The 26491-nt window shown below is 41.7% G+C and overlaps 1 protein-coding gene and 1 pseudogene across 1 annotated transcript; one reads left to right on the top strand and one right to left on the bottom strand.

Annotated features, from left to right (window-relative positions):
- Positions 1–8253: 8253 nt before the first annotated feature.
- Positions 8254–19550, top strand: LOC133756500 (HLA class II histocompatibility antigen, DRB1 beta chain-like). Its single transcript, XM_062187173.1, has 4 exons — positions 8254–8353; positions 15096–15362; positions 18450–18731; positions 19423–19550. The coding sequence occupies exons 1-4, from the start codon at positions 8254–8256 to the stop codon at positions 19548–19550; spliced, it is 777 nt and encodes a 258-aa protein (XP_062043157.1).
- Positions 19551–25328: 5778 nt separating this feature from the next.
- On the bottom strand, positions 25329–25893 carry LOC133756827 (GTPase KRas-like; annotated as a pseudogene).
- Positions 25894–26491: the final 598 nt, after the last annotated feature.

The raw sequence follows: 26491 nt of genomic DNA, 5'->3' as shown, positions 1-26491 counted from the left end.
TCAAGTGGCCGCTATAGCCGGCATGCTGCGGCCTGCACGCTATGCTGCACTGGTCCAGAGCCAGGTGCTTCCTCCTGGTCTCCCATGCGGGTGCAGGGCCCAAGGACTTGGGCCATCCTCCACTGCCTTCCCGGGCCACAGCAGAGAGCTGGACTGGAAAAGGAGCAACCGGGACAGAATCCGGCGCCCCAACCGGGACTAGAACCCGGTGTGCTGGCGCCGCAGGCAGAAGATTAGCCTAGTGAGCTGCAGCGCTGCCCATAGCCTTTATTGAAAAGACAATTTTCGCCCGCGCCGCGGCTCACTAGGCTAATCCTCCGCCTTGTGGCACCGGCACACCGGGTTCTAGTCCTGGTCAGGGCGCTGGATTCTGTCCCGGTTGCCCCTCTTCCAGGCCAGCTCTCTGCTGTGGCCTGGGAGTGCAGTGGAGGATGGCCCAAGTGCTTGGGCCCTGCACCCCATGGGAGACCAGGAGAAGCACCTGGCTCCTGCCATCGGATCAGCGCGGTGCGCCGGCCGCAGCGCGCCTACCGCGGCGGCCATTGGAGGGTGAACCAATGGCAAAAGGAAGACCTTTCTCTCTGTCTCTCTCTCTCACTGTCCACTCTGCCTGTAAAAAAAAAAAAAAAAAAAAAAAAGACAGTTTTCTACCACTGGTCTGAAATGCTACCATAGATCAGAGTATTATATCTGTGAAGAAGAAGAAGAAGTATATAGAATTTCTATTCTGCCCTTCTATCGAATTTGCCTCCACATGATACTATTTTATGCTTAGCAATACTAACTGTATAGAAAGTCTTCTTATCTTGGGTTGAATTTCCTCCAGTTTTGTTGTTATATATCAAGTTATACCTTCACTAATCTGGGGCCTTAGCATTTCCCCATCCCTGTAAAAGGAATTAGAGACAAGAAGAAAGAAAACAAAATAATCAGGTAAATGAAAAACTTTGCTATGATTTTCAATATGACTCTACTGAATATAGATTAATTTGGAGAGAACTGGCATCTTTAAAAATATTTGGTCCTATAATGCACAGGTCAGACATTTTTCTCCTTTTATTTAAGTTTAAAGTTTCTCCCATTGATGTCTTGAATTTTCAGTATAGTAGTCAAATATTGTCTATTATTTGTATTTTCTAAGTGCCTGATCATATCAAGAGTAACTAGTGACAATATATATTCTTTGCAACCCTTATACCTTCTATTTATTTTTCTTGTCATTGTTCACGTTAATACCTCTAATATTATAGACACCAAGGGAAAAGTGTTAAATATTTCACCACTGAGTTGGATGTATGTAAAAGGACTTTTAGCCTAGCCGTGGCTCAACAGGCTAATCCTCCACCTAGCGGCGCCGGCACCCCGGGTTCTAGTCCTGGTCGGGGCGCCCGATTCTGTCCCGGTTGCCCCTCTTCCAGGCCAGCTCTCTGCTATGGCCCGGAAGTGCAGTGGAGGATGGCCCAAATGCTTGGTCCCTGCACCCCATGGGAGACCAGGAAAGCACCTGGCTCCTGCCTTCGGATCAGCGCGGTGTGCCGGCTGAGGTGGCCATTGGAGGGTGAACCAACGGCAAAAGAAGACCTTTCTCTCTGTCTCTCTCTCTCTCACTGTCCACTCTGCCTGTCAAAAAAAAAAAATTAAAAAAAGACTTTTATTTTTCCTCTAATTGAAATAACTCTTTAATACAAGTTTACTAATAGATTTTTTTTAAAAAAAATTAAGACCAGGTGCTAAATTCTGTCAAGTGATAATTTATGACTCCATCGGGGTAGTCATATGCCTTCTCCAGACAGCTAACCTATCATGCCAGTGGTGTCTCATGGCTTCTCTTTGGAGAATGTACTACAATGGTTAATCGCCACAATCTGCATCTCCTCTAAACCCTGAACATATGGTCAACCAAAGGAAAGTGCTTTCTAATAGTCTCAGCAGAAGATAATGTAAGGACTGTTAGAAATGCTAAGCTTCCCCAGGAAGGAAGATTTCAACTTGCTTGTTGTTCAGCCAAGTCCGTGCTTCTGATTTCACTTGTTTGTTCTCCACTGTGTTGTGATTTTTTTTTTCCCCAAAAAACAAGCTTGTGGTATTATATGTGAAGACAGAGACTGTACAATTTCTGTACTAAGAACCACTTCCCTCTGGATCCCAGTTAACTGCCTTTTCCTCAGAAAACGGGCTCTTATTTGACACCTTTCACATTCAGCAAACATAGAACAGGATTGCCTCTCTTGCTCCCAGTAAATAAGTTCAGCCTAGAGGATGGATGGTTTGGTTGCTGTTGCTACACTGTTTTACTTGAACTATCCTTCTATTGGATTATTTTTTTAAAAAATTTTTTGACAGGCAGAGTGGACCGTGAGAGAGAGAGAGAGAGAAAGGTCTTCTTTTTTCCGTTAGTTCATTCCACAATGGCTGCTCTGGCTGCGCGCTGCGGCCGGTGCACTGCTCTGATCCGAAGCCAGGAGCCAGGTGCTTCTCCTGGTCTCCCATGGGGCCTAAGCACTTGGGCCATCCTCCACTGCACTCCCAGGCCATAGCAGAGAGCTGGACTGGAAGAGGAGCAACCGGGACTGAATCCAGCGCCCCGACTGGGACTAGAACCCGATGTGCCAGCGCTGCAGGCAGAGGATTAGCCTAGCGGTGCCAGCCGGATTAATGTTTTTTAAAATGCAAGACACATGTGATATTTAAAGAAGTGCACTGTAAGACAGCGTTTGGTGCAATGGTTAAGTCATTGCTTGGCATCACATTCCATCTCCTTCTTTTCCAATCTGCCGTGTGCACCTTGGGAAACAGCAGGTGATGGCTCAAGCACTTTGGTCCATACAATGCATGATAGAGACCTCAGCTGAATTCTGAGATACTGACTTTTGCCTGCCCCAGCCCTCATTTGGAGAGTGAACCAGAAAATGGGAAATTTCTCCCTGTTTCTCTATCACCCTTCAATGTGGAGTGAACATAAATAAATGAAAATATTTTTTAAAAAAAGGACATTGCTATTAAGATAAGTGCATGAGACACACAAAATATATTTCATAGCCACTGGCCATTCTTTTCTTCCACATAAAATGTCAGAAATTTTATTTTAGTTTTAGTTTTTGAGAATATTTTTAGTTTATATTACCGTCAACAGCTTAATGTTCAACTAAATAAAGAGATCAACAGATCTAGCTGGCACCGCGGCTCACTAGGCTAATCCTTCTCCTGTGGCGCCGGCACCCCGGGTTCTAGTTCTGGTTGGGGCACCGGATTCTGTCCCAGTTGTTCCTCTTCCAGCTCTCTGCTGTGGTCTGGGAAGGTAGTGGAGGATGGCCCAAGTGCTTGGGCCCTGCACCTGCATGGGAGACCAGGAGGAAACACCTGGCTCCTGGCTTCAGATTGGCGCAGGTGCCGGCCATAGCGGCCATTTGAGGGGTGAACCAACAGCAAAAGGAAGACCTTTCTCTCTGTCTCTCTCTCTCTCTCTCACTAACTCTGCCTGTCCAAAAAAAAAAAAAAATCAACAGGTCTTAGCTTACCAGGAATATAGGCAAGGTTATAAACAATAATCAAATGGAAAGATGACCATTTCACTCACATACAGTAAATTTTAAAGTAATCACAGATCATTTAAATCATAGTAGTATTGCCCCGGCCCGCGGGGTAATCAGCTAGGACACGAGGAGGGCAGACTTGAATGGAGAGACAAACCAGACACGAGAAGGAAGACCAAGACAGTATTCTGATCAAGGTCTCACTTTATTGGAGAAGGAGGCAGCTTATATAATACAAGGCAAGGATTGTAACAGTCGAGGACAAGCAGGGGTCATCTTACAACATAGTTCAAAGGAATAATTTCACAGGAATCAGTATCAATTTGACAAGGGGAGTTACAACAAGGTCTTACAGCTACCAGACGTGCTTATCAAGGTACAAGAAAGAGAGCACTGAAGCCAGATGGCCAAGTGCTAACCATATCAGTGAGCTGTACAAATGGAATTTTCTAGTGAATCCTCCTTACAGGAACACAGTTGAAGGTTAGTCTAAACAAAGGCCTACACAGGGAAACCAGCACAGTGGCTCTCAACATAGTATAACATTCTTAACTATTGAATTTGACAAATACATAAAACAAAGCTTGACAAAATAATTTGCAGCAATACTGATAAACAGAGACATTTCTTTCTTTGTTTTTTGACTTTTTTCTTTTTTAATTTTAGTTTCCACATATAAGGGAGAACATGTGGTATTTATCTTTCTGTATTTGGTTTATCGTATTCAACATGATGTCTTCCAGTTTTATCCATTTTGATGCAACTGGTAGAATTTCATTTTTAATATCTGTACAATATTTCATAATATATATCAATCACATTATGTATTTATCACAATCATTATATATGTATGTATGTATATATATATATATTATCACATTTCTTTATCCATTCATCTGATGATGGACACTTTGGTTGATTCTCTATTTTGGCTATTGTGAACAATGCTGCTATTAACATGGTTATGCAGGTTTCTTTGACACAGTGTGTTCATGTGTCTTCAGTATATACCCAGTAGCTGGATTGCTGGATCATATGACAAGTCTAACTCTAGCTTTTTAAGAAAGCTCCATAATGTTTTCTGCAATGGCTGCAGTAATTTACATTGCCACCCACAGCTGTGTAAGTGTTCCCCTTTCTCTACATCCCCACCAGCATTTGTTACTCTCTGTCTTTGGATAAAGACCATTCTGACAGGAGTAGGGTGATATCTCATTGTGACTTTATTTTTTTTACTCTTTATTTTATTTATGAGAGAGAGAGTAGCCACAATGACCAGGGCTGGGCTAGGCTGAAGCCAGGAGCCAGGAGCTTTATCTGGAGCTCCTATGTTGGTGTGGGCCCCAAGAACTTGGGTCATCTTCTAATGCTTTCCTAGGCACATTAGCAGGGAGCTGGATCAGAACTGGAGTAGAGGGGGCTGGAGAGGGTACTCGGTACTCATATGGGATGCTGGCATTGCAGGTGGCAGCTTAACCCATTATGCCACAATGCCAGCCCCTCATTGTGGCTTTGATTTGCATTTCTCTAATGGTTAGTGATGCTGAACATTTTTTCATTTATTTGTTGGCCATCTGTATTTCTCCTTTTAAGAACTGTCTATTGAGACCCTTTGCCCATTTCTTTACTGGATTGTTTTGCTGTTGTTGAGTTTTTTTTTTAAAGTTGCTGATACATTCTGGATACTAATCCTTTGTTAATAGGTAGCTCACAAATATTTTCCCCATTCTGTTGGATGTCTGTTTATTCTATCAATCATTTTCTCTGCTGTGCTGAAGTTTTTGAGTTTCATATAATCCTATTAGTTTAGTTTTACTTTTGTTGCTTGTGCTTTGAGGGTCTTATCCAAGAAATCATCTATACCAATGAGTTGGAGTGTTTCCCCTACATTTTCTTTCAGTAAATTCATATTCTCAGGACTTAAATTTAGGTCTTTGATGCATCTTGAGTTGATTTTCATAAATGAAGAGAGGTATAGATCCAGTTTTATTATTCTATACATATACATCCAGTTTTGTAAGGACCATTTATTGAAGAGAATTATCCTTACTCCAGTGTATGGTCTGGTCATTTTTTTAAAAAGAAATTTGGTTTGTAACCTGTTTCAGATTTATAGGACCAAGTGTTGATTGTGTCCTTTTCAACTACATTTTGGTTTGTTCTTGATGCAGGATTTTTTTTTTTTATTTGTCACCTTTTTTTTTTTCCTATTTTACTAAGAAGAATCTTAGATTGGCTTTCCTAGATTATCATGTCACAGCTTCTGAGTAGGTTATTTTTCTCTGTGGTTAACTGACTGAATTCTCCTCATTGTGATTGCACAGCTGAATTATCTTTGGGCTCCGGGGACACACTTTCTTCTCAAATCCAGAGACAACAGTGAATTCTACTCAACCTAAGAAATTTCAGTGTTCCACTTTAATAAAAATACATTTTTCTAAAAGAAGTGAGATAGTTTTTCTATTCTATTTTGATATGCTGAAACTACTTTATGCTGAGAAACCTGAGATACTGTTTGAGAGACTACCTGACTTGAGGAATTTTGAAGGCATTATTATCTTTCTTAAAGATTTATTTATTTATTTGAGAAGTAGAGTTCCAGACAGAGAGGGAGAGCCAGAGAGAAAGGTCTTCCATCTGCTGGTTCACTCCCCAAATCACTGCAATGGCTGGAGCTGGGCCGATCCAAAGCCAGGAGCCAGGAGCTTCTTCTGGGTCTCCCAAGCAGGTTCAGGGGGCCCAAACACTTGGGCCGTCTTCTACTGCTTTCCCAGGCCACAAACAGAGAGCTGGATTGGAAGAGGAGCAGCTGGAACACGAACCAGCACCCATATAAGATGCCAGAGCAGCAGCCAGAGGCTTAGCCTACTACTCCACAGCACCAACCCCCATTATTATCTTTAGTAGGAAAGATAACTTGTGCAGGAGCTCTGGGTTGCATTACATAAGATAAAAAAAAATTTCCTCATTTCCAGAGAAGGGTTGAAATGGAGATGAAGGGACTTTCCTGAAGGAACTAACATTGCTACATAATCTCTTTCCATATTGTATGAAATGCTGTTATTCATTAAATGTAGTCTTACTGATGCATTAATTAAACTGCTAAAAATAGTTTAACATAATGGTCATTGTTGTCTTCAGGATCTGAGTGCGAGGAGGTGTGTGTGAAGTTTGGAGTTACATATAACTAGGCTGAGTCTGGTGTGCATCAGTTATTAGCCTCACAAAAGTTGTTTTGTCTCCTTATTTTTTCAGTCTATCTGCAGGGAAGGTAAAAGTATTTATCTCCCATACTATCATGTTTAGATAAAGGTATTATGTCTAAAAATTGAATGCTATGTCTAAAAATTTTTGTCTAAAGTATTGAAATTTAGAGTATAAAGTAAAACACTCAAAATTTGCCTAATAAATTTTTGTTATTTTTATCATGGCATGGTGACTATAATGTCATTAGAAATATTAAGGCACCTAACATCGACTCCTCATGCAGTTATATTTGTATAATTGCCCTTTAAAATATATTCTGAATCTGAGACATTACAACTATATTAATATAATGTGCATTAATTGTGTCAAGGTAAAATCTGTTCTAAAATATATGATTACATCAAGTGATAGAATTCGGAGTTTCACTATTGTGTTCTGACTGTTATATTATGTATTCATTAGCAAGCCCTTCTTGTATCTTTTCTTAGGGTAATGTAAGAAAAATAAAATAATAATGAGGTGTGTTCTCAATAAAATGAAGAACTCATAGTGGGCAGTATGATTGAGGGAGTGAACCCTTATTCACATAAAATATTAGTCATCATAAAGCAGAACCGTGTCCGAAGCTGACCTTGCGATCTTCACTGCCCTCTCGGGACCCTGTGCGCTTTCACTGCCAGCCGCCTCACTGTGTCGTTGGGGTGAGTGCTGTCGATAGGCACCTCCAGGACCTCCACTCCACACCAAGCCCCTGGCCTGCGTGTGTCCTAGAGGGGCCACTGGACTTAGTGACAGCGCAGCCTCTCTACTCAGTATCTTTTAGCTTATCAGGCTTCATTGACCACAGAGAGGCCCACTCCTCTAGTCAGCAGCCCCAGTTCTGTCACATCGCCAGGCACCAGGGCTTGCTGCTTCCTTAGTGTCCTCAAAATCACAGCATTTTCCAGGATTCAAACACCTGAGAGATCACAGTACCTCTGCTTAACCTGTGAGAGCCTAAGTAACTACCCCAAATCTGTAACACTGAGTTATGCCACAATTAGGACCAGATTCAAGAGTTCCTGGCTTGAAATAACCTCCCCCCTGCCTCTTTACCCCTAAACAACTTCATACTTGCACCTGTCTAAACAGCTTTTCCCTTAGCCCACACATGAATGCTCCTACAAGGCTCAAATTTGTGAACACATCACTGGCCATCTGCGTTTTGGCTCGCTTTAGGGCCTCAGTGAAAGAGTTTCAGTTCCACTTGGATCCAATCCTTGAGTTGCTGAACTAATATCGTTAATGTGATGAAGAAAACTGTACGTTTCACATGAAGACTGTCATACTGGATCTCTGACGAGCAACTGATGATGCTTTCCTTCCCTGATGCTGATTGATTCTTCAGCACTGAGGTTGCCCAATACAACAACAAAGAAGCGAACACCTTGGTGCTGTTGTTTGGGATGTGAGTGGAGCACGGTCAGCGTTCTCATCAAGTGAGACGTGTCTGCCTGCTCTCCTGCTCTCCAGCATGCTGTGGCTGTGGTTACCTGGGGCCTCCTGCATGGCAGCTCTCCCACTGACACTGGTGGTGCTGAACCTCCCTCTAGCTTTGGCCAGGGGCCGCCAACGTAAGTGCAAACCTTGGGTTCTGAGCCACTATGGGATGAGAGAAGGAGTGGAGTTAACTTTGTTGCAGCATCCAGGAAATGTCCCTTGAGCGTAAGAATATTTTCTTCAGTGATCCTGTATCTTCTTTATCTGGATTCTATATTATTTCCACAACAAAAGACGCTGGGTACCTGCATCCTGTGTGAAAGCTGCGTGAGGGGCCTTCAGCCAGGCCATTTCTTCTCAGTTCTCTCCTGAGAAAACTTCTCCAACCTCACATCACATTCCCTTGGTGTTTTGAGAGAATTTAGAAATAGGGATGTTAAAATCCTTTTTGCACTTTTCTTTATTATGTTGTTATAGGAAGAGGGTGTCTAAAAATTTTATGGAGAATCAAAAGGAAATTGAAGGAATCCTGGGCGCTCCTGCATTTTGCTATTAGGATGTGTGAAGTTGCTATCTCTCCTTAAGTGTGAGGAGGTAGCAGAACCAGACTCTATGATCGTCTTTCTTTTCTCGATGAACTCCTTATTTCTGAAGCCTGGATCCCTGTACTGTTGGTTCTCTGACAGAATGTGGGGTTACTGCTCCTTCTCTCTGTTCTACAGCCCTGGAGTTGAAGCAGGGATCCTTACTATCTAGAAGGCCCTATACTTAAGGAACATATGTGAGTCATCCTTTGGTGCCTGAAGGAACTGAAGTCATCCTCCAAAATCCTGGCACGGGTTTGCTTTCATGGAAAACTTAGTTGGACCCTTCTATAATATCTCCTACTGTCCATAATATCTCCACATCTTCTACTTTCTCTGACTAGAACCCACAAGAAGGGATGCAACTAGTATTGGACAAGGTATTTACAATTCTATTTTTCTAAATCAAAATTAGTCAAGTACCAGCAATTTCACATGGTTCAAACTATACCCTAAGCAGGGGTTTAGACAGAGTATGAAGATTGTTAACATCTCACAATGCTGAAAGCCAATAAGTAAATCAAGGGAACTCAGTGGCATACTGGGATCTTGTACCCAATTTCAAGGGTTAATTCATTATGCCTCCTGCCTCCCTTAATTATCCATGTCTAGTTCCCTCTGTCTTGAATTCTTCCCTAATCTTTCCCCAGCTAGGTCATGACATTAATGAAAATTCCCCCAAATTTGCACAGATCCTTTATACAGTAGAAGATTCATTAGAAGACAGGAAACTTAAAGAAAGTTTCCAACTTTCATAAAATCACCCATTGGTTCCCAGGAGAATTTCTGACTAGAAGGAAGAAAAGGAAAGCTTTGCCTTATTTCCTCACAGGAAGTGGAAAGGATACAACGTGTTGCCAGAATAAAAGACTGATGGGACTTTGGCCTTTGCGTGTTTCCAGAATCCCCACAATGATTCGTTTCCAGACTACTGATTTGTTCATTTAGAACACAGATATCTTTTGAGTGTATATTATATATGAAGCTCCATTCTAGGCTCAATGGATTCTACCTGAAGAAGATAGAAAAGGCTCCTACTCTGATGGAGCATCACTTAGTAAGAGGAGTCAGAAAATAGACCAATAAGCATATAACAAAGAAAGTAGATTGGGAGAGCAAGAAGTCCTGTGACAAATGACATCAGGGTGGTGGGACAGGAGGACTGGATTTGTCTACCTTCAGTTCAGGTGACTAGGGGGCTCTCTCTGAAATAAGAATAAAGAAAAGTCATCCACGGATGCTCTCAGGAACAAGTGTTGCAGGGAGAGGGGAGAAGGAAAGGTGGAAATGTATAAAGATGTATGCTGTATTTAAGGGACAGAAAGAAGGCTGGCGAGGCTGAAGTAAAGTGAGAAAGGTGGCCCAGTGGGTGGAGTGGCAGAGGTTGAAGTAGGTTGGAAAGGAAGTCAGGAACCCAGCATAGTGTGTCCTTATGTCCAGAACAAGAAATCTGAGGTTATTTAAACAGGTATGGGAAGCTACTGGAGGACAGTCCCTTTATAGTAATTTTTAAAAATAATTTGAGAACGATTGAGGTTCACATGAAGAAACTGGGTGAAAATATATGAACATAGTAGAATGCTCTATGGAAGACAAGTTTGTCGTACAGTGCCGTAGTCACAGAGACACTGATAATGACTCAGGCAACCGAATTCATATGTATTTCTGTCTGACTTGCTTATAGTTTGAACCAAGCTTATTCCTAAGAGCTTTCTCTTATTTAACAGGTGGATGGTGGTGCTATTTATTGAGATATGGAAGAAGGAGGGTAGATAGAAATAAAGGCTTTAGTTTGAGATAATATTTAGACAATTACATAGAACTATCAAGAAGCCAATCAAATAAGAGACTGGACTTCAGGGTGAAGCCAACACCAGGACACATCTTGGATAAATTTCAGGAAATGAAGAGGGTGCATATGGGACAGATAATGCATAGCAAAGAGGAGGCCAAAGGACAAAAAAGAGGACCACAAAGGTTTACCAGTGATGCGGAAGGAAAATCAAGAAAGTAATGTTTTTCAAGGAGCACCAGCGGCTTGCTGTGGTGACTCTCACCAACAGGTGGATGAAATGATAAGGGGGTGGGGAAGTGGGCATTGAGGTTTGGTGGAATTGAAAGCTTTACAGATTCAGTCAAACATCCTGGATGGAAACTAAATTTGACTGTTTTAAGAGAGAGGGAGGAGAAGAAGACAAGTGACTTCAGTGACTTAAGAAAGGACCAAGCTCCGAGAGCAGGGAGCCAGCTGAACCAAAAGAAAAGAGAAAGGAGCCATAAGAGAAGAAGAGAACTTGAGAACCAGAGAGAAATACTTAGTCTCTAGCAAAGAAGCACAGAAGGGCCTAGTGTGCAGTGGTGACTGGTGCAAAAAAAGCCATGAATCCACTTGGCCACTATTTCTTAGTGGCCTATGATACACCAGTTATTACCCAAGGTGATGAGGTTGAAGTAAGGAACAAAATAAATTTGGCTTCTGTCAGCATGGAGTATTGTAAAATTTACAACTACTATTTACCAGGCCTATAAGCTTCAATATGAAATTGCAGTTACTGTCTTACATATGCAGCATTAAAAGCATATACACATATGAAATCTAAAACTCAAATATTTTAAGTTCACATACCCAGTGTGACATGGCTAGTTCTCAAGCCTAGATTATAGTACAAATCACGTTGTATACAGCCTCGCTCTCCGTCCACATGTTCCATGCTCCTCTGTGGTAGGTTCATGCATATTCCACTATTACACATAAACCAATGTTTCTGTCCTTGAGTGCTCAGAATGTTAATTAGTGATAAAATTAATAGAAGACAATTGCCAAATCACCACGAGGGTATCTTTTGTTATTTAAGTTAAAGAATAGAAATATCTTGTGTTTAAAATAGTGATAGGTTTATTGGGTATTGTGTGATCAACACTGGAAGAATCACTATTTAATTTAATAATTAATTGTCTTATGACAAGGGGTGGACTTTGTGGGGTAGTAGTTTAAGCTGCCCTTGAAATGCCTGCATCCCAGATTGTAGTGCCTGATTGGAGTCCTTGTTACTCTGTATTCATTCTAGCTTCCTGTTAATTCATACCTTGAAAGATGGTAGATAATGGCTCAGATATTTGGATCCCTGCCACTCACTTGGGAGAATAGGCTAGGTTTTCTATTTCCTGGCTTTGGCCTGACCTATCCTGGCTATTGTAGGCATTTGGGTAGTGAACTAGTGGCTGGAAGATCTCTCTCTCTCTCTCTCTCTCTCTCTCTCTCTCTCTGTCACTGTGCCCTTCAAATTAATAAGAATGAACACTTAAGAAAATCCTATGAAGAATATGCATTATTAAATCAATTTTAGAGATAGAGAAAAAAAGACTCAAGGATTTTGGAAATTGACCAAAGTTGAAAAATTCCATGTTCAGAATCAGATTTTCTGCTTCTGAAGCCTGGACTTTTAACCACCATAGGCAAATAGTGAATAGGAGTTAAACTGAGTCTTCATGATTGATATAGTTTCCAGTGTACCAGTATATATCTTAAGGTAGAGGAGACATGCAAGGGCTGCTAGCTCCAGCACAGAGAAGGATTTTAGTCTACTTAGCCTTTGTTGTTTGAAAGTTCTTCAGGGGCTCACACTGCATGTGCTATCATGGATGTGTGTTCAACACCAATTATTAGATCTACTCCTTCTGTGGTTACAGTTGCCAAAAAAAAGATAATATGTTCAGTTGGACATGATTTTCAGCTAAACCACAATGATTTACCTGAAATAGAAATTCAACTGGGCAATGGGTATTTGTATTTGCTAAATCTGGTGACCCTAACTTGGTCACATGGCTGGTGATGGCTTTTACGCAGACAGAATGTGAGCATGGACTAACAATGCTGATCAGCAGTGGTGATATAAATGTTACCATGAACAGCAAACTCGCATATTTTCATTTTTAACTTATCCAACAAGAAGATATTTAGAAAACTTGAGAATAATAAGGTGGACCTTGTTTGATCCGGAATTCGTTCCTCTCTGCCATCATTTCTCAAGCACAAAGTGGGGTTGAGGTCTGGACACCTGTTCAGTATTGTGAACTACATATGTGAGGATGCTATCCTCTTCTTAGTGTCCCCCCTTCTGAGAGGACTCGACCGTGGAAATGAGAGTCTCGCATCTGTCCGCGCCTGGGAACTTGGCGAGTATTGACAGCTGGAGACTGACAGAAAACAAATTAGTTGGGGTTACTGAAGAGGAATGAAACGGCTGTGGCTGCAGTTTGCTGCTGTAGATAAGCAGTGGACCAGTGACTGAGACATCCAAAAGAATAACTTCTTATGGCTTAGTGACTGCTTGACCAATAAAATCAGCTACAAGAGGCAAAGATTCATATTTTAGTAATGCACTACATATATGAGGTGTTAGATGTTTTAGTTTTCACATGCACCATTTTCAGAAAAAAAAAATTTATCCCTACACTATAGAGAAAAGAAAGTGGGAAGGTTAAATTCTGAGTTAAAATGTGCAATGAAATTACTGCAGTTCTGACATAAAACTTATGTATTGGCTACATTATGGTTTGGGAGAACCTGAGATGGTGGAGGTGATAACGCTTGATAAGCAGGTCAAAGCATATTAAAAATGTGGAGAAAGCTTCAAAGGCGGGGTGGTAAATACTGGTGAAAGCTTCCCTGAAACTGAATTGATGACTGAAAAACTGGATTTATGAACTTTCAGGTTAGTCTTAGTTTTTAATGAAGAAGGAGACTTGCATGACAGCTATGACATAAGAAAGCATTTGTGTAATTATATTCAGCAAGGTTTATGTGCAGTGTAGGTAGGGGTTAATGCCAGGATACCACATCCAGAGGTTCTTATTTCCCATCCTGTGACCTATCATTAAATATGGGACTGTACTCCAGTCCTTTTACCCCTCCATGCTTCAGCAACGTCAATTGTAAAATGAAGAGGATGCATCTGCTTCATAGAATTGATCTGAGGATTAAGAGATGATGTGTAAAGCATTAGGAATAGCACCTGCCAAACTGTGCACTTAGTGTAGTGCAAATTTCAATCATCCCATCCATTCATAGATCCCACTGATGTTGTCTCCAGGAGATCATTCAAACCTGACTGCTACTTTCTGTGTACCAGGCTCTGCCCCAGCCCTACCTGTCATCATCCTGTACTTGAAGTCTTCCAGTAGCCTCTAAATTCATCTCTTTCTTCTACCTATTCCTTCTTCTATTCCGAAGTCATTCTCTACACTGCCATCAGTCTTACAACATATCCAGATCTGTAATCCCATTTCTGACACGCTGGAGGCCAGATGTGCTTTAGAAACTAGGATTTTGGCCTTTATAAAGATAATAGTCCATTTCTCTATTAACTGCATGCCACCTTCAGTTGGTTAAAGGACCTGTGATTAAACATATTTACCCTCCAACCTATGAATATTCATGCTAATAGTTCAAAGATAATAAATCATATTCCAGTTTATTTTCACAATAAAAATGGTAAATGTGGTAGTAGGATAAATATAGAATAAATTCTAGTACATTTTGCTTAGGAAACTATTCAGTACCACTGCAATGTGGACAGTGCTGAGGTTGAAATTGTCCGTTTATATTGTGCTGATTCTCAAATGTCTAGACTCTCATGTTGTACAAAATCTCACCTACACATCAGTCTTTCACGTTTTATTTTACCTGGTCTATTACAAAACAAGCTAAGGAACAAGCCAAAAGTAGGCAGTCGCAAAAATCCACCAGTTTCTTTTTGAATACATTGGACTAACTGTATTTTTACCTTATCAATGTTGCCCAATGTTTCATGGATTCTTGGTCTTAATGACCTACGTTTTCTTCCAACAACTTGCCTTCATAGCATAAGTAGTGATGACTGCCACAAATATTCTTCAGTGAGATGCCTCAAACTTCTGTAGAAATTCTATTGATAGTGTTAGATGTTTTCATTTGTTCTTTCACCTTAAACCACGGGGTTAATTTTTTATCTCTTTTGACATTTTCCTAGTTCAATTAAATATGCAAATCAAAATTTAAAACTCCATGTGTATGGAGTATGTATGCAATTATACGTGCGCTCTGAATGTATACATGTATGCATACACACATGTTTCTATATGTACACACATATATGTGTGAATCCCGAATAGTTTTGGGTCAGAGGGGTTCCCCATTCCTTGAGGGGGTGCCTTCCACCTCTAGCAGTTGGGAAATGAAGGGTGCAGTGCTTGGGGTACTCGAGTATCCTGGGGGCCTGCCCGGGTAACCGGATCCTCTGTGTCCCCACAGCTCGTTTCCTGGAGCAGGTGAAAGGCGAGTGCTATTTCTACAACGGGACGCAGCAGGTGCGGTTTATAGTCAGAGTCATATTTAACCACGAGGAGTACGCACGCTTCGACAGCTACGTAGGGGAGTTCCGCCCCGTCATCGAGCTGGGACGCCAGTCAGCCGCCTACTGGAACCGGCAGAAGGATTTCCTGGAGCGGACGCGGGCTGCGGTGGACCGATGCAGGGTCAACTACGAAGTTGTGGAGCCCTTCGCGGTGCCGCGGCGGGGTGAGAGCACCTGGGTCCCGCGGGGAGTGGGCGCACGGGAGGCGGGCGAGCTGTGCTGTGCAGGGCGCACTCGCGACGCCTGTGTGTGTGGGTAGGGTGCAGGGGGCCGTGGCAGAGAGAGGAGACCGGAGACCCGGTGCAGGGATGGGAGGTGGAGCAGATCACTTCTGGGCTGGGTCCCCAGACGTTCACAGGGTCTGCGGTTGGGCTGGACCTTTAGGAGGGGCAGGGGAGGGGGCAAATGGTTTTGGACAGGGAAGATGCTGGCCTCAGGCTGGCCTCCGTTAGTCCCAACAACCCTGAAGTGAACGTGCAAGCCGTGCTGTCTGTAGAGAGATGTCGCTCACGGTGTCAGACTAACCTGCGCGTGGGTGTATGCGCGCGTATGTCTGTGTGTGTGTGCGTGTGAACCTCTGAGGCACCTGACCCTGTGACCTTTTCAGAACTATTGTAGGTATAAATTTCCTGCTGTATTTTGTTTGTTTGCTTTCTGCTTGTAAGTACTTTTACACAGTTGAAGTGATTATGACATTGGTTTTGAATGATAATCTTACACAGTGATATTACTGTTTTTATCAGGGTAGTGATAGTTAAGTAGTCACATCTTATTCCTTTGTACAGTTGTGACACAATTGACTTCACATTGTGCTTTGTTAGATCTTCTCATCAGTATTGTTGCGTACACCTGCTCCCCAGTCTCTGAGGAGGGTATTTCCAGGACCCTGAAGGATGCAAAAATCCCAGGATGCCCAAGTTCCTTATATAAAATGTCACGAGATTTGCATATGACTTACACAATCCTTCCCTACACTCTACGTCATCTCTGAATTATGTAAATTATGTATAATATATTATTGCTAATACAGGGTAAATGGTTATTATTCTGTACTGTTTAGGGAATCATGTCACAAAAAAGAGTTCACAATGTCTTTTTTAAAAAAGATTTATTTATTTATTTGAAAGTCAGAGTTGCACAGAGAGAAGGAGAGGCACCCACAATGACCAGAGCTGCACAGATCTGAAGCCAGGAGCCAGGAGCCAGGAGCCAGGAGCTTCTTCCGGATCTCCCAAGTGGGTGCAGGGGCCCAAGGACTTGGGCCATCTTCTACTGCTTTCCCAGGCCATAGCAGAGAGCTGGATGGGAAGTGGAGCAGCCGGGACTCAAACTAGCACCCGTATGGGATGTCAGCACTGCAGGCGGCAGCTTTACCCACTACCCTACAGTGCCGGCCCCCACAATACCTTTCTGAATTTTTTCAACCCTAGTTGGTTGAATCCCTATGCACTAAACCGGCAGATGCACAGAGCTAATCATAATTTAAAATGTTATGTTTTTTTAATTATAAATGTGTATTTTTTTGGTTTCTAAGCTGCGTGAACTTTTTTTCACAATTATTAGTGAATTTTCAAGACTGCTCTAACAATGATCAATGATCTCCTACTTTCAGTGTTTTACTGGTTCTCTAGGCAGTGAGATTATTAAGTTTGTTGTTAGTTCATGCAGTATTTCCTCTAGTTTATATTTTGACTCTGTTTATTGCTTTTTATGTTAAGAATTTAAACATTTTAATGAAATATAGCGAAAAATTGTTAGCAATGATTTATCATGAATCTGAAATCTTTTTCTGGTATTGTGAAGCTGCTTCCTCCCAGTTTCTTCTTAAAAAAAAAAAAAAGATGCATTTGTTACGAACCACAATATCAGGTGATATGGGACCTGATCAGGGAGATTGGATTAGATTGATTAGATCCATGAGCTGGAGATCACACCCTGCCCTGGCCCCTTGCATGATCTCACCTGTATCTGCCCATCTGTCAATCAGACTATGTGACCACTCCCCTTTTGGAAGAGACTAAGAGGTGTGAAGCATGCCTCTTGCAAGCCCTCTGTTTTCGGCCTGACTTCTGGCACTCCTCCACAGCCTCTGGCCTACAGACTCCTGCACGTGGCCCCTGGCCTGCCTTCTGAGATTTGGGTTTGGAACTGCCCATATATTCTTTCTGACTCCCTCTCCGTTAATAAAGCTCTCCTGTTCCTGTGTATTTCTCTCATTTCCCCAAATAAATCCTAAGCTTTTACCACGTTGGCTGTCTCGTTTGTGCCCAGGCTCAGAATGCTTCTCTAAGCTTAAGGCTAGAACCTGAAATACTCCTTTTGGCTTAGGCTAGCCAGTAACGCAGGGATTGTCCTGACATTAAGAACACATATTAATGAATCCTGGGTCCTCTCTTGACCCCAAATGTCACTTTAGAAAGACAGTTGTGAACCAGTAACAGATTTTGTAATAGCTCTGCTTGTGTTGCAAAGGAGAGGGGTTGAACAACTGGGTGCAGTTACAAGAATGTTTTAGTGAATGACTGTGCTTGCTCCTTTTCCTCTCCTCAGAACTGCTCTTGTTGGGACTCCGCTCATAGCCTTAGAGAATCACCTCTGTACCTGCCTCTCAGGCTACCACTGTTCTGTCCCTCTAAGGTGTGAGGCATCAGGACAGCATTCCTGGGATTCCATGCTCTTATCTTCCTCTACCCTACTTGTGTCCCCCAGTTTGCTATACTGCTTTGAATCATATTTTCTCTTAGAGCAAACAAGCAAAATGAGTACTTGACATATATTGAAGGGTAAATTTCAGCCATGGATTTATGTATTTTAGATGCATTAATCCTCATATAACCATGAGGATAAGTAGGTGCCGTTATGGTTCTTTACAGGTAAGAAAACTGGCAGGAAAAGTCAAGAAAAAAGTCACTGAGGATTATAACAGTAAGAATCAGAGACTGAATTTGAATACAAACAGTCTGACTCCAAAAATTGCACTTTCAATTAATATTCCATATGCTTTGTAGACACCTGTAAGCACTTGAATTCCATAATGAAAATTTCTCCAAGCTGGGAAACCCAATGAACGCAATTGTCTTCAATGTTCTCAAATCTAACGGGTCCCTGCTGTAAGGATTGCATTCAAGTCTCAACACTGTTGGACCACATGGCCAGCTTTGGCTGGATTGGGTTTGGAGAGAGGCAGAAAACAGTCACCAAGGAGGATTTCTGTGCCTGAAACACTTATCCTTTTTCCCTCTGCCTCCTAGTTGTGCCGAAGGTGACCGTGTACCCTGCAAAGACCCAGCCCCTGCAGCACCACAACCTCCTGGTCTGCGCTGTGAGTGGTTTCTATCCAGGCCACATTGAAGTGCGGTGGTTCCGGAATGGAGAGGAAGAGGAGGCTGGGGTCGTGTCCACGGGCCTGATCCGTAATGGAGACTGGACCTTCCAGACCCTGGTGATGCTTGAGACAGTTCCTCAGAGTGGAGAGGTGTACACGTGCCAGGTGGAGCACCCGAGCGTGACCAGCCCCATCACCGTGGAATGGAGTGAGCAGCTTCCTGACCCGTAAACCCCTCCCCCTCCAGGAAGGGGCCTCTGCCTGTCCCCGAGTGTCAGGCTGCTCTCCCCCACTGTGTCTGCATCGGCTGCATGTGCTCTGTTCCTTCAGCCCAGGTCGCTGGGGTAGCCCCGTGGTGGCTACTACGAACACCTCCACCCTCTGGGGAGGTAGCTACACCTGTCAGGTCATGGTCACCTCCTTTGCTCTGGGCTTCAGTCTTTGCATCTGAGGCTGGGCTTGTGTTTCTGGTGCTGTTCTGAGTTGTTCTCTGTTCTCTGAGAAGAGAAGCCGTGCAGGGTCTTCCTGATGTGAGGGGAGTCCAGTTTCAGCTCTGCCTTTCCATTGGGTCTGCCATTCTGAGCAAGCCCCTTAACCGCAGTGAGTCCCAGATGCTTCATATAACAGCTGTCATTTCAGGGTTGTGATACTTCAATGAGTTCCACGGCTGAGATTTGCAAATATTCTAATTCTTACATTTTTTTCAGACATGGCTAATTGTTCTAATGCTTCTAGTTCATATTTCTTGCTCCATTTTCAAAGCTCTGCATCTCTGTGTCTCAGTTAGAGAAGTTATACTTTGGGCAATTTTCTTTAAATCTCAAAGATCTGAATCTCCAGGTCTCCATATAGAGGTTGCATTTGAGTGAAAAATGACCAAATTTGGCTTCTTTCTTCAGGGGCACAGTCTGGATCTGCACAGAGCAAGATGCTGAGTGGAATCGTGGCCTTTGTGCTGGGTCTGCTCTTCCTGGGGCTGGGTCTGTTTACCTACTTTGGGACTCAGAGAGGTAAGACCCATTGGTAGTGAAGAATATTCTAGACTTTTCTGGGGAAGAGATGTGGCTTTGCTCAAATGAGCTATTTGTAAATTAGTGGACCTATATAAAATCTTTCATTTCCCAGTGGAGTTCAAATTTCTTGGAAATGCAGAATCAACAGTCCATGGTTGTTCGCATGTCAAAGTTGAAAGAGTTAAGGTTCATGGAGATTAGAGAAAGGTAACCAAGCCTGGAGCTCTTCAGTGAAGAATCTGGGGACAATGAAGGAAAAGTCACTAAAGTGAATTAAGTTGTACTGGGTTGTGTGGCATACGCTTCCTGGGTCACACACAGCCTTCCCATTTCAGCTCTCCTCTCTGCCCTGGATGGTGTGTGCTGGGCTGTTAGAGAAATCTCAGGTGGCAGATCTGGAGCTGTGGACATGGCACCTGGGAATGTATTTGCCTCCATGTCACTTCAGCATAATCTTCTCCTCTCTTTCCCAAGACACTGTGGACTGCAGTCAACACGCGAGGTTCTTTTATCCTCTCTGGAGAGAATTTCAGTTTATCCTGAACAGACGGCTGAGGTGCAGGACAAAGAGGCAGAAACACTGGAAAAAATTTTGGATTAGACTTCTGATGTGACAATTAGCACTGAAGATTCTTTTGGTTTTTTTTTTTTGTTTTTTAAGATTTTATTTTATTTTATTATCTAAGAGGTAGAGTTACAGACAGAGAGAAGGAGAGACAGAAGGGTCTTTTATCTACTGGTTCACTCCCCAGATGGCTGCAACGGCTGAAGCTGGGTCTCCCACGCAGGTACAGGGTCCCAAGTACTTGGGCCATCTTCTACTGCTTTCCCAGGCCATTAGCAGGGAGCTGGATCAGAAGAGGAGCAGCTGGAACAAAAATGGAGTCCATCTGGGATGCCAGTGCCACAAGCAGAGGCTTAGCCTACTGTGCCACAGGGCCAGCCCTTGAAGGTTCTTTTCTTCCCTTAGAGGCTTGTGCTCTGAGATAGCTCCTGCTCAGAAAGATTTTAGATTTTTCTTTTTCTCCGTACTACAATGCTGTCTTGTGAGGTCTTGAGAGGGAGGAAAGGGGCCGTTTTCAGAGTTGGGTCTGGAAATAACTTTCTACTTTGACACCTGCAGGATGCCTGGGATGAAAGGAAGAAGGCGACACTCAAGGAAGAATCTGTCTCTGACTCTTCATCGTGAAAAGGTTTTCTTGGTGGCTGCTAATCTTCCACAGAGAGTGGCTTCCCGGGACTGGTGACTCTACAGGAAGCGTCCTCGCCCATGGCTTTCTCAGCCTCTGCCCTTGACCTGGAAGCCAAAATAATGACAGTGCCTTCTCTGTGGTGTTGCTGGTCCCCTTTGCATTCAACCCTGACTGCTGCCCCTGCATCTGATCTTACCTGAGCCACATTACTTTATTAAAAACATTTCTCTCCAATAAATATGAAGTGAGACATCATTTGCTTCCTACAGCTTCATGGACAAGAATTAGAAAAGAGAGAGTGTGGACCACACCACAATACCATCATAATTTTTCATACCTAAGGATGTGAGGTACTGCATGTGTTCTGTGACTTGATTTAGCTATTCCACAATGCATGCATGTATGAAAACATGCCATATATTATGAATGTGGACAATTTTACTTGTAAATTTGTAAATTAAGAAAAGAATAAAATTGAATCAAAGGTTTAAGAAGGCAATGAATAAAAACTGAAAATATCCTATAGCAATTGAAACAAATTTGACAGAAAGTACATGAGGGGGAACAAAGCTAGAACAGTAAATCCCATCTACATGTACCTTTTTTAAAACATTGTGTAACTGTAATTCTGAATCAGTATATAGCTCCAAAGTCCATAGACTTTAATAATATACTATTTTAAAGGAGTAGGAATGTTTTCAGAGAAAGGCAAATAAGTTAGTTAATAAGATGAAGAGTTTTGCTATTCCATCTAAAGGGTCAGTTTCAAATACAAATCAAATCTACAAATAGGTAATTAATTCAAAGTTCATTCCAAGATAATAATGATTTGAATATAATGTCGCCATTATCAGAGACATGTCATATTTTACATTAAAAAAACTCAAAGTTCATTTTATGCATATTTAATTTTTAATTGTTATATATTGTTTGTGGGAAGCAGATTACTCTATAATAGGAATCAAATTTTAACAAAGAATCAAAGTGTATGGCAGGAGTATTTCAATGAAGATGCTTTCTGCTGCTAATAAAAAGAAACTCAATCTATTTATTTGGCTTTATTTTTCTTTAACTTTGTATGGCACATGGCATAGAAGATAACTCCAATGTAGAGCATTTCCAGGGTTGCTCAATTCAATGAGTCTGGAACTTTCTTGCTTGTCCCTCCCTCATTCGTAGCAGGTCAGCTTTCCTGTGATGGAAGGATATCTGCAAGAGTTCTGGGTTTCAGATTTTCTCAAAACTATTGTGGCAGGCAGGTACAGGAAAATGTCTTTGTGTGCTTTTGTTAGGAACAACTACACTTCCCTCAGTATTCCCAGTATAGCCATATCTCCACACATTGGAAGGAAAATGGAATTACAGTGGAGACTCAGACAAATCATGATTCAGCTTTTGTAATTTTTAAAAATATTTATTTTATTCATTTAAAATGAAGTGAGAGAGAGAAAGATATATAATATCTAAATCTATATCTACATCCATATCTATATAAATATCTTCCATCTTCTGGTTCACTCCCCAAGTGGCTGTAAGGATCAGGGCTGTGCCAGGCTGAAGCCAGGAGCCAGGAGCTTCCTCAGGGTCTCCCATGTGAGTGCAGGGACCCAAGCACTTGGGTCATCTTCCGCTGCTTTCCCAGGTGCACCAGCAGGGAGCCGGATCATAAGTAGAGCAGCCAGGACTCAAACTGGCACTCTTGTGGGATGGTCGATGTCTCTGAGGCTTTATTTGCTATACCACAATGCCAGCCACCAGCCTTTGTATTATTATTATTTTTAGTTACCATAACTATTTTTATTATATTACAATAATTTGGAGAAATATAGGCCATGACAAAAATATTATAAATTGCATATCACTTCACAAAACTTACTCCTATAAATATTTAAAACAATTTCAATTAAAGAATGGGTTTTAAAATTTAATATTTGATATGACCAACATTTCTAGGTCAGTACAAACAAAGGATCTAAAACAGCTGGATCACACTGCATATGTCCCACCAAAAAAATCGCTATGTACAAAATGTGCATGCTTCAGTTATACTATACAAAAATGGCTAAAATACATTCCAGGTAAAGATGTTACATTAAGTATTAGTAAGAAATTGGCACTCAAAGACTTTTCAACATGAAAACACTAGACAGTGGAACTGGAAACTTGGATAAACATCATATAACTCCTTGAGTGCTAGTGGGGTTGTGACAGATGTTTCTGCAGGTAATAACTTCCGTTTTTTTCTAAGTCCATCTAAATTACCTATCATGATCCCAAACAGGCATCTCAAACTATTAAAGTAAAGCACAAATCTTAATCTAGTTATGACTATGCCTCAAAAACCAATGTGGGGGCCGGCCCTGTGGCATAGTGGGTGAAGCCACACCCTGCAATACTGGCATCCCATATGGGCGCGGGTTGGAGTTCTGGCTGCTCCTCTTCTGACCCAGCTCTCTGCTATGGCCTGGGATAGCAGTGGAAGATGGCCCAAGTCCTTGGGCCCCTGCACCCACATGGGAGACCTGGAAGAAGCTCCTGGCTCCTGGCTTTAGATCGGTGCAGTTCAGGCCATTGCGGCCAGTTGGGGAGTGAATCAGTGAATGGTAGATCTCTCTCTCTCTCTCTGTCTTACCTCTCTCTGCAACTCTGTCTGTCAAATAAATAAAATAAATCTTTAAAAAAAAGAGAAAGTTCCTATATATGAATACATTATGACAAAATTGTGCAATCGTGGCAAAGGTCTTGATAATCCAAAAGTTAGATTCTAAATTCCTATGCAGTGTGGCTCAGTTAACACAGAGCCTAGAATTCCTCATTTGGAATATTCCACTCAAATGATGCTACATATGCCAGCTAAGTTCTTCGGCAAACATGTTAATGCCCAAGACTATGTAATTTTTCCCAGCTTCAATAAGGATTTTTATCTTTAAGTTTATTATAATTAGGTGACATTATGTTATTTCTAGGATTCTCTCACCTTTTAAAATCTCTACAGAAACAAGCATTTTGTTAAGCCATTCAAAATTCACACAATGAAGGATCATTACCACCACCTTCAAAAAATTGTCCAGCTGTAACAAAAACTCAACAGCCTTAAATATCCCCTCAGTTATGCATTGCAGTTCCTAATGTGTGGAATTATACAGAGCCTTTGAGATGACTTAACAGGAAGACATGAGTAATAAGTGATTTGCTCAAAATCAAAGAATTCTGCAAGGACCATATCTAGCATCTAAGTTACCTTCTTCCTGGTCTGGTGCTATATTTACCTCACCATATCATCTCATTTCAAATATTTTAAATTGAACAACATTTTAAATGTATCAAAAGAACTTTTTATTAATGTTAATCCATCTCTGCTTAAGTATTAGATATTTAAAAATTTGGATCAGGCTTGAAAAGTGTTTATGAAATGCTACTTTAATGAATGTTAAGAAAATTCATGAACCTAGAGATTTTGAACTTTCTCACTTCATTGCTTAAAAAAAACTTTGAAGTTAACATTTAAAAGTAATTTTTAAAAAAGTTAAAAAAGGTGATGTTCCTGATTTGTTTGTGGGACCATCACATGGTATGAATACATCTTGCTGAGCTATCTACTCTCCCGGTTCCCTCTGTGGCCAACTGATGCCTGGCAACACTGGATGACCACAGGCATAGTCTGTGCTCAGAAACTCTCAGGGAAGCCTCAGAGGGTCCCACAGGGCCTGTCCTTGCCACCTAGGTCTCTTCAGTACGTACTAAGCTGCAATTGGCTCAAAGAATCATCAGTATCATGACTGGAATTAATACTATTTTCAAAGACTTAAGTTCAAGCAAAGATGTAAATTTATGCTAAGAAGGAACATAAATCTGGCACAGGGAGACTGTATTCAATTTCAATGAGAATTTTTATACATATTAAAATTTTAAATTATTGTAAAAATTTAGTGACATTTAAATATAGCTCTTGAATTGTTGCTATAATCCTTATTTCATACTTAGTTTGCCTTAATTGGAAAAGCAATCTCTTAGGAGTCTCAGTCAGTTATCTAGTGTGGACAGTCCATGGCCTTGTAGGACAGTGACCATGGGTGGTAGTGAACAGTGTAACTCTACCTTTGTGAGGATGACAAACTGGAGGGCATGATGCCTAGAAGACAAGTCAACAGCAGGCCATACATTCGTGTTCCCTCAGTGTTACAGAAAACCAATCATACAAAATCTCAACTGAAGTTACAGTTACTAGTTAACCCATTTATGTGCTAGATAAAATATAAAGTAAGCATGATTTGAAAGCCTCATGAATTTGTTTCACACCAATGTTCACAACTGATAAGAAAACAGGAAGTAATCAACTGCACGCACCAACCCCGAGCAGCCACCTCGGGCAGTCAGTTCTTCTCAGGCACTGCTAGTTCAAAACCAGATCAGGGAACACTGGCAGGCAGAGGAAAAAACATTCCACTGTCTTTAAAAATAAGCATCTAGGATAAAAGCTAACATTTTGCATGGAGATAAAAAATGAAGTAATGCTAAAACAAATGCTAATACTTTAGTGTAGTGTACGAAAATTGCCACTTTTACTTACGCATGTCTTAAGAAAAAAGTACAAGCTATTTACATAATTATTCATGTTGTCTTTGACTTCTTTTTCTTCTTTTTACCATATTTTCTCTTCTTTATGTTTTTTAATTTCTTGAGCTAACCAATAGAAGGCATCGTCAACATCCTGCCTTGTCTTCTCAGATGTTTCAATAAATGGAATTCCCTAACTTCTTGCTAAGTTCTGAGCCTGTTTTGTGTCTACCATTCTAGAGGCAAATCACATTTGTTTCCTACCAGGACCATAGGTACATCTTCAGAGTCTTTAAGTCTTTTAACTTGTTCTCTATAATGGTGAATATCTTCAAATGCTTTAGTATTATGTATGGCAAATACACAAAGAAAGCCCTACCCAGTTCTCAAGTACTGGTCCCTCGTTGCACTATACTCCTCTTCAGTATCAAGAAGGTTCTTGAATATCCAAGAAACAGATTTCTCCATCAGTTACTGCTTGTTTCCTGTAGGAATCGTCTATTGCAGGATCTTGGTCATCCACAAAGTGATTCTGAATTAACTCTATTGTCAACGCACACTTGCCTATGCCACCAGCTCCAGCTACCACAGGTTTATATTCTATCATTTTCAGCAGGCCTCTCTCCCGTACCTGGGAGGTGCCGCAGCCCTCAGGGCCCACGCTTGCTCTCAGTGCCTAGAATATCACACATAGCAGTTGGTTTCTAAGTTGTCTTCCTGTTACATTAAATGTGGCATTCTCCTTTTTGCAGTTGCATAGCTGCCGACAATGCTGCGTCATCTTTGGGCTCTAAGGACTCAGTGTCTTCTCAAATCCAAGAACGATAGTGAATTCTAGCCAACTTCTCTGAGACATTGTGAACTTTCCACATGAATAGAGAGATATTTTTCTGAAACAAGCGAGACAGCATTTTTATTCTACTTTATTTTCTTTTTAAAGATTTATTTATTTATTTGAAAGTCAGAGTTACACAGAAAGAGGAGAGGCAGAGAGAGAGAAAGAGAGAGAGAGAGAAAGAGAGAGAGAGAGAGAGAGAGAGAGAGAGAGGTCTTCCATCCGATGGTTAACTCCCCAATTGGCTGCAACTGCTGGAACTGAGTGGATCCAAAGCCAGGAGCTTCTTCTGGGTCTCCCACGTGGGTGCAGGGGCCCAAGGACTTGGGCCATCTTCCACTGCTATCCCAGGCCAAAGCAGAGAGCTGGA

This window comes from Lepus europaeus, chromosome 3 (assembly GCF_033115175.1).
Source record: "Lepus europaeus isolate LE1 chromosome 3, mLepTim1.pri, whole genome shotgun sequence".
Lineage (NCBI taxonomy): Eukaryota > Metazoa > Chordata > Mammalia > Lagomorpha > Leporidae > Lepus > Lepus europaeus.
The sequence above is the reverse complement of the archived record's forward strand: the minus strand, read 5'-3'. Positions and strand labels throughout refer to the sequence as shown.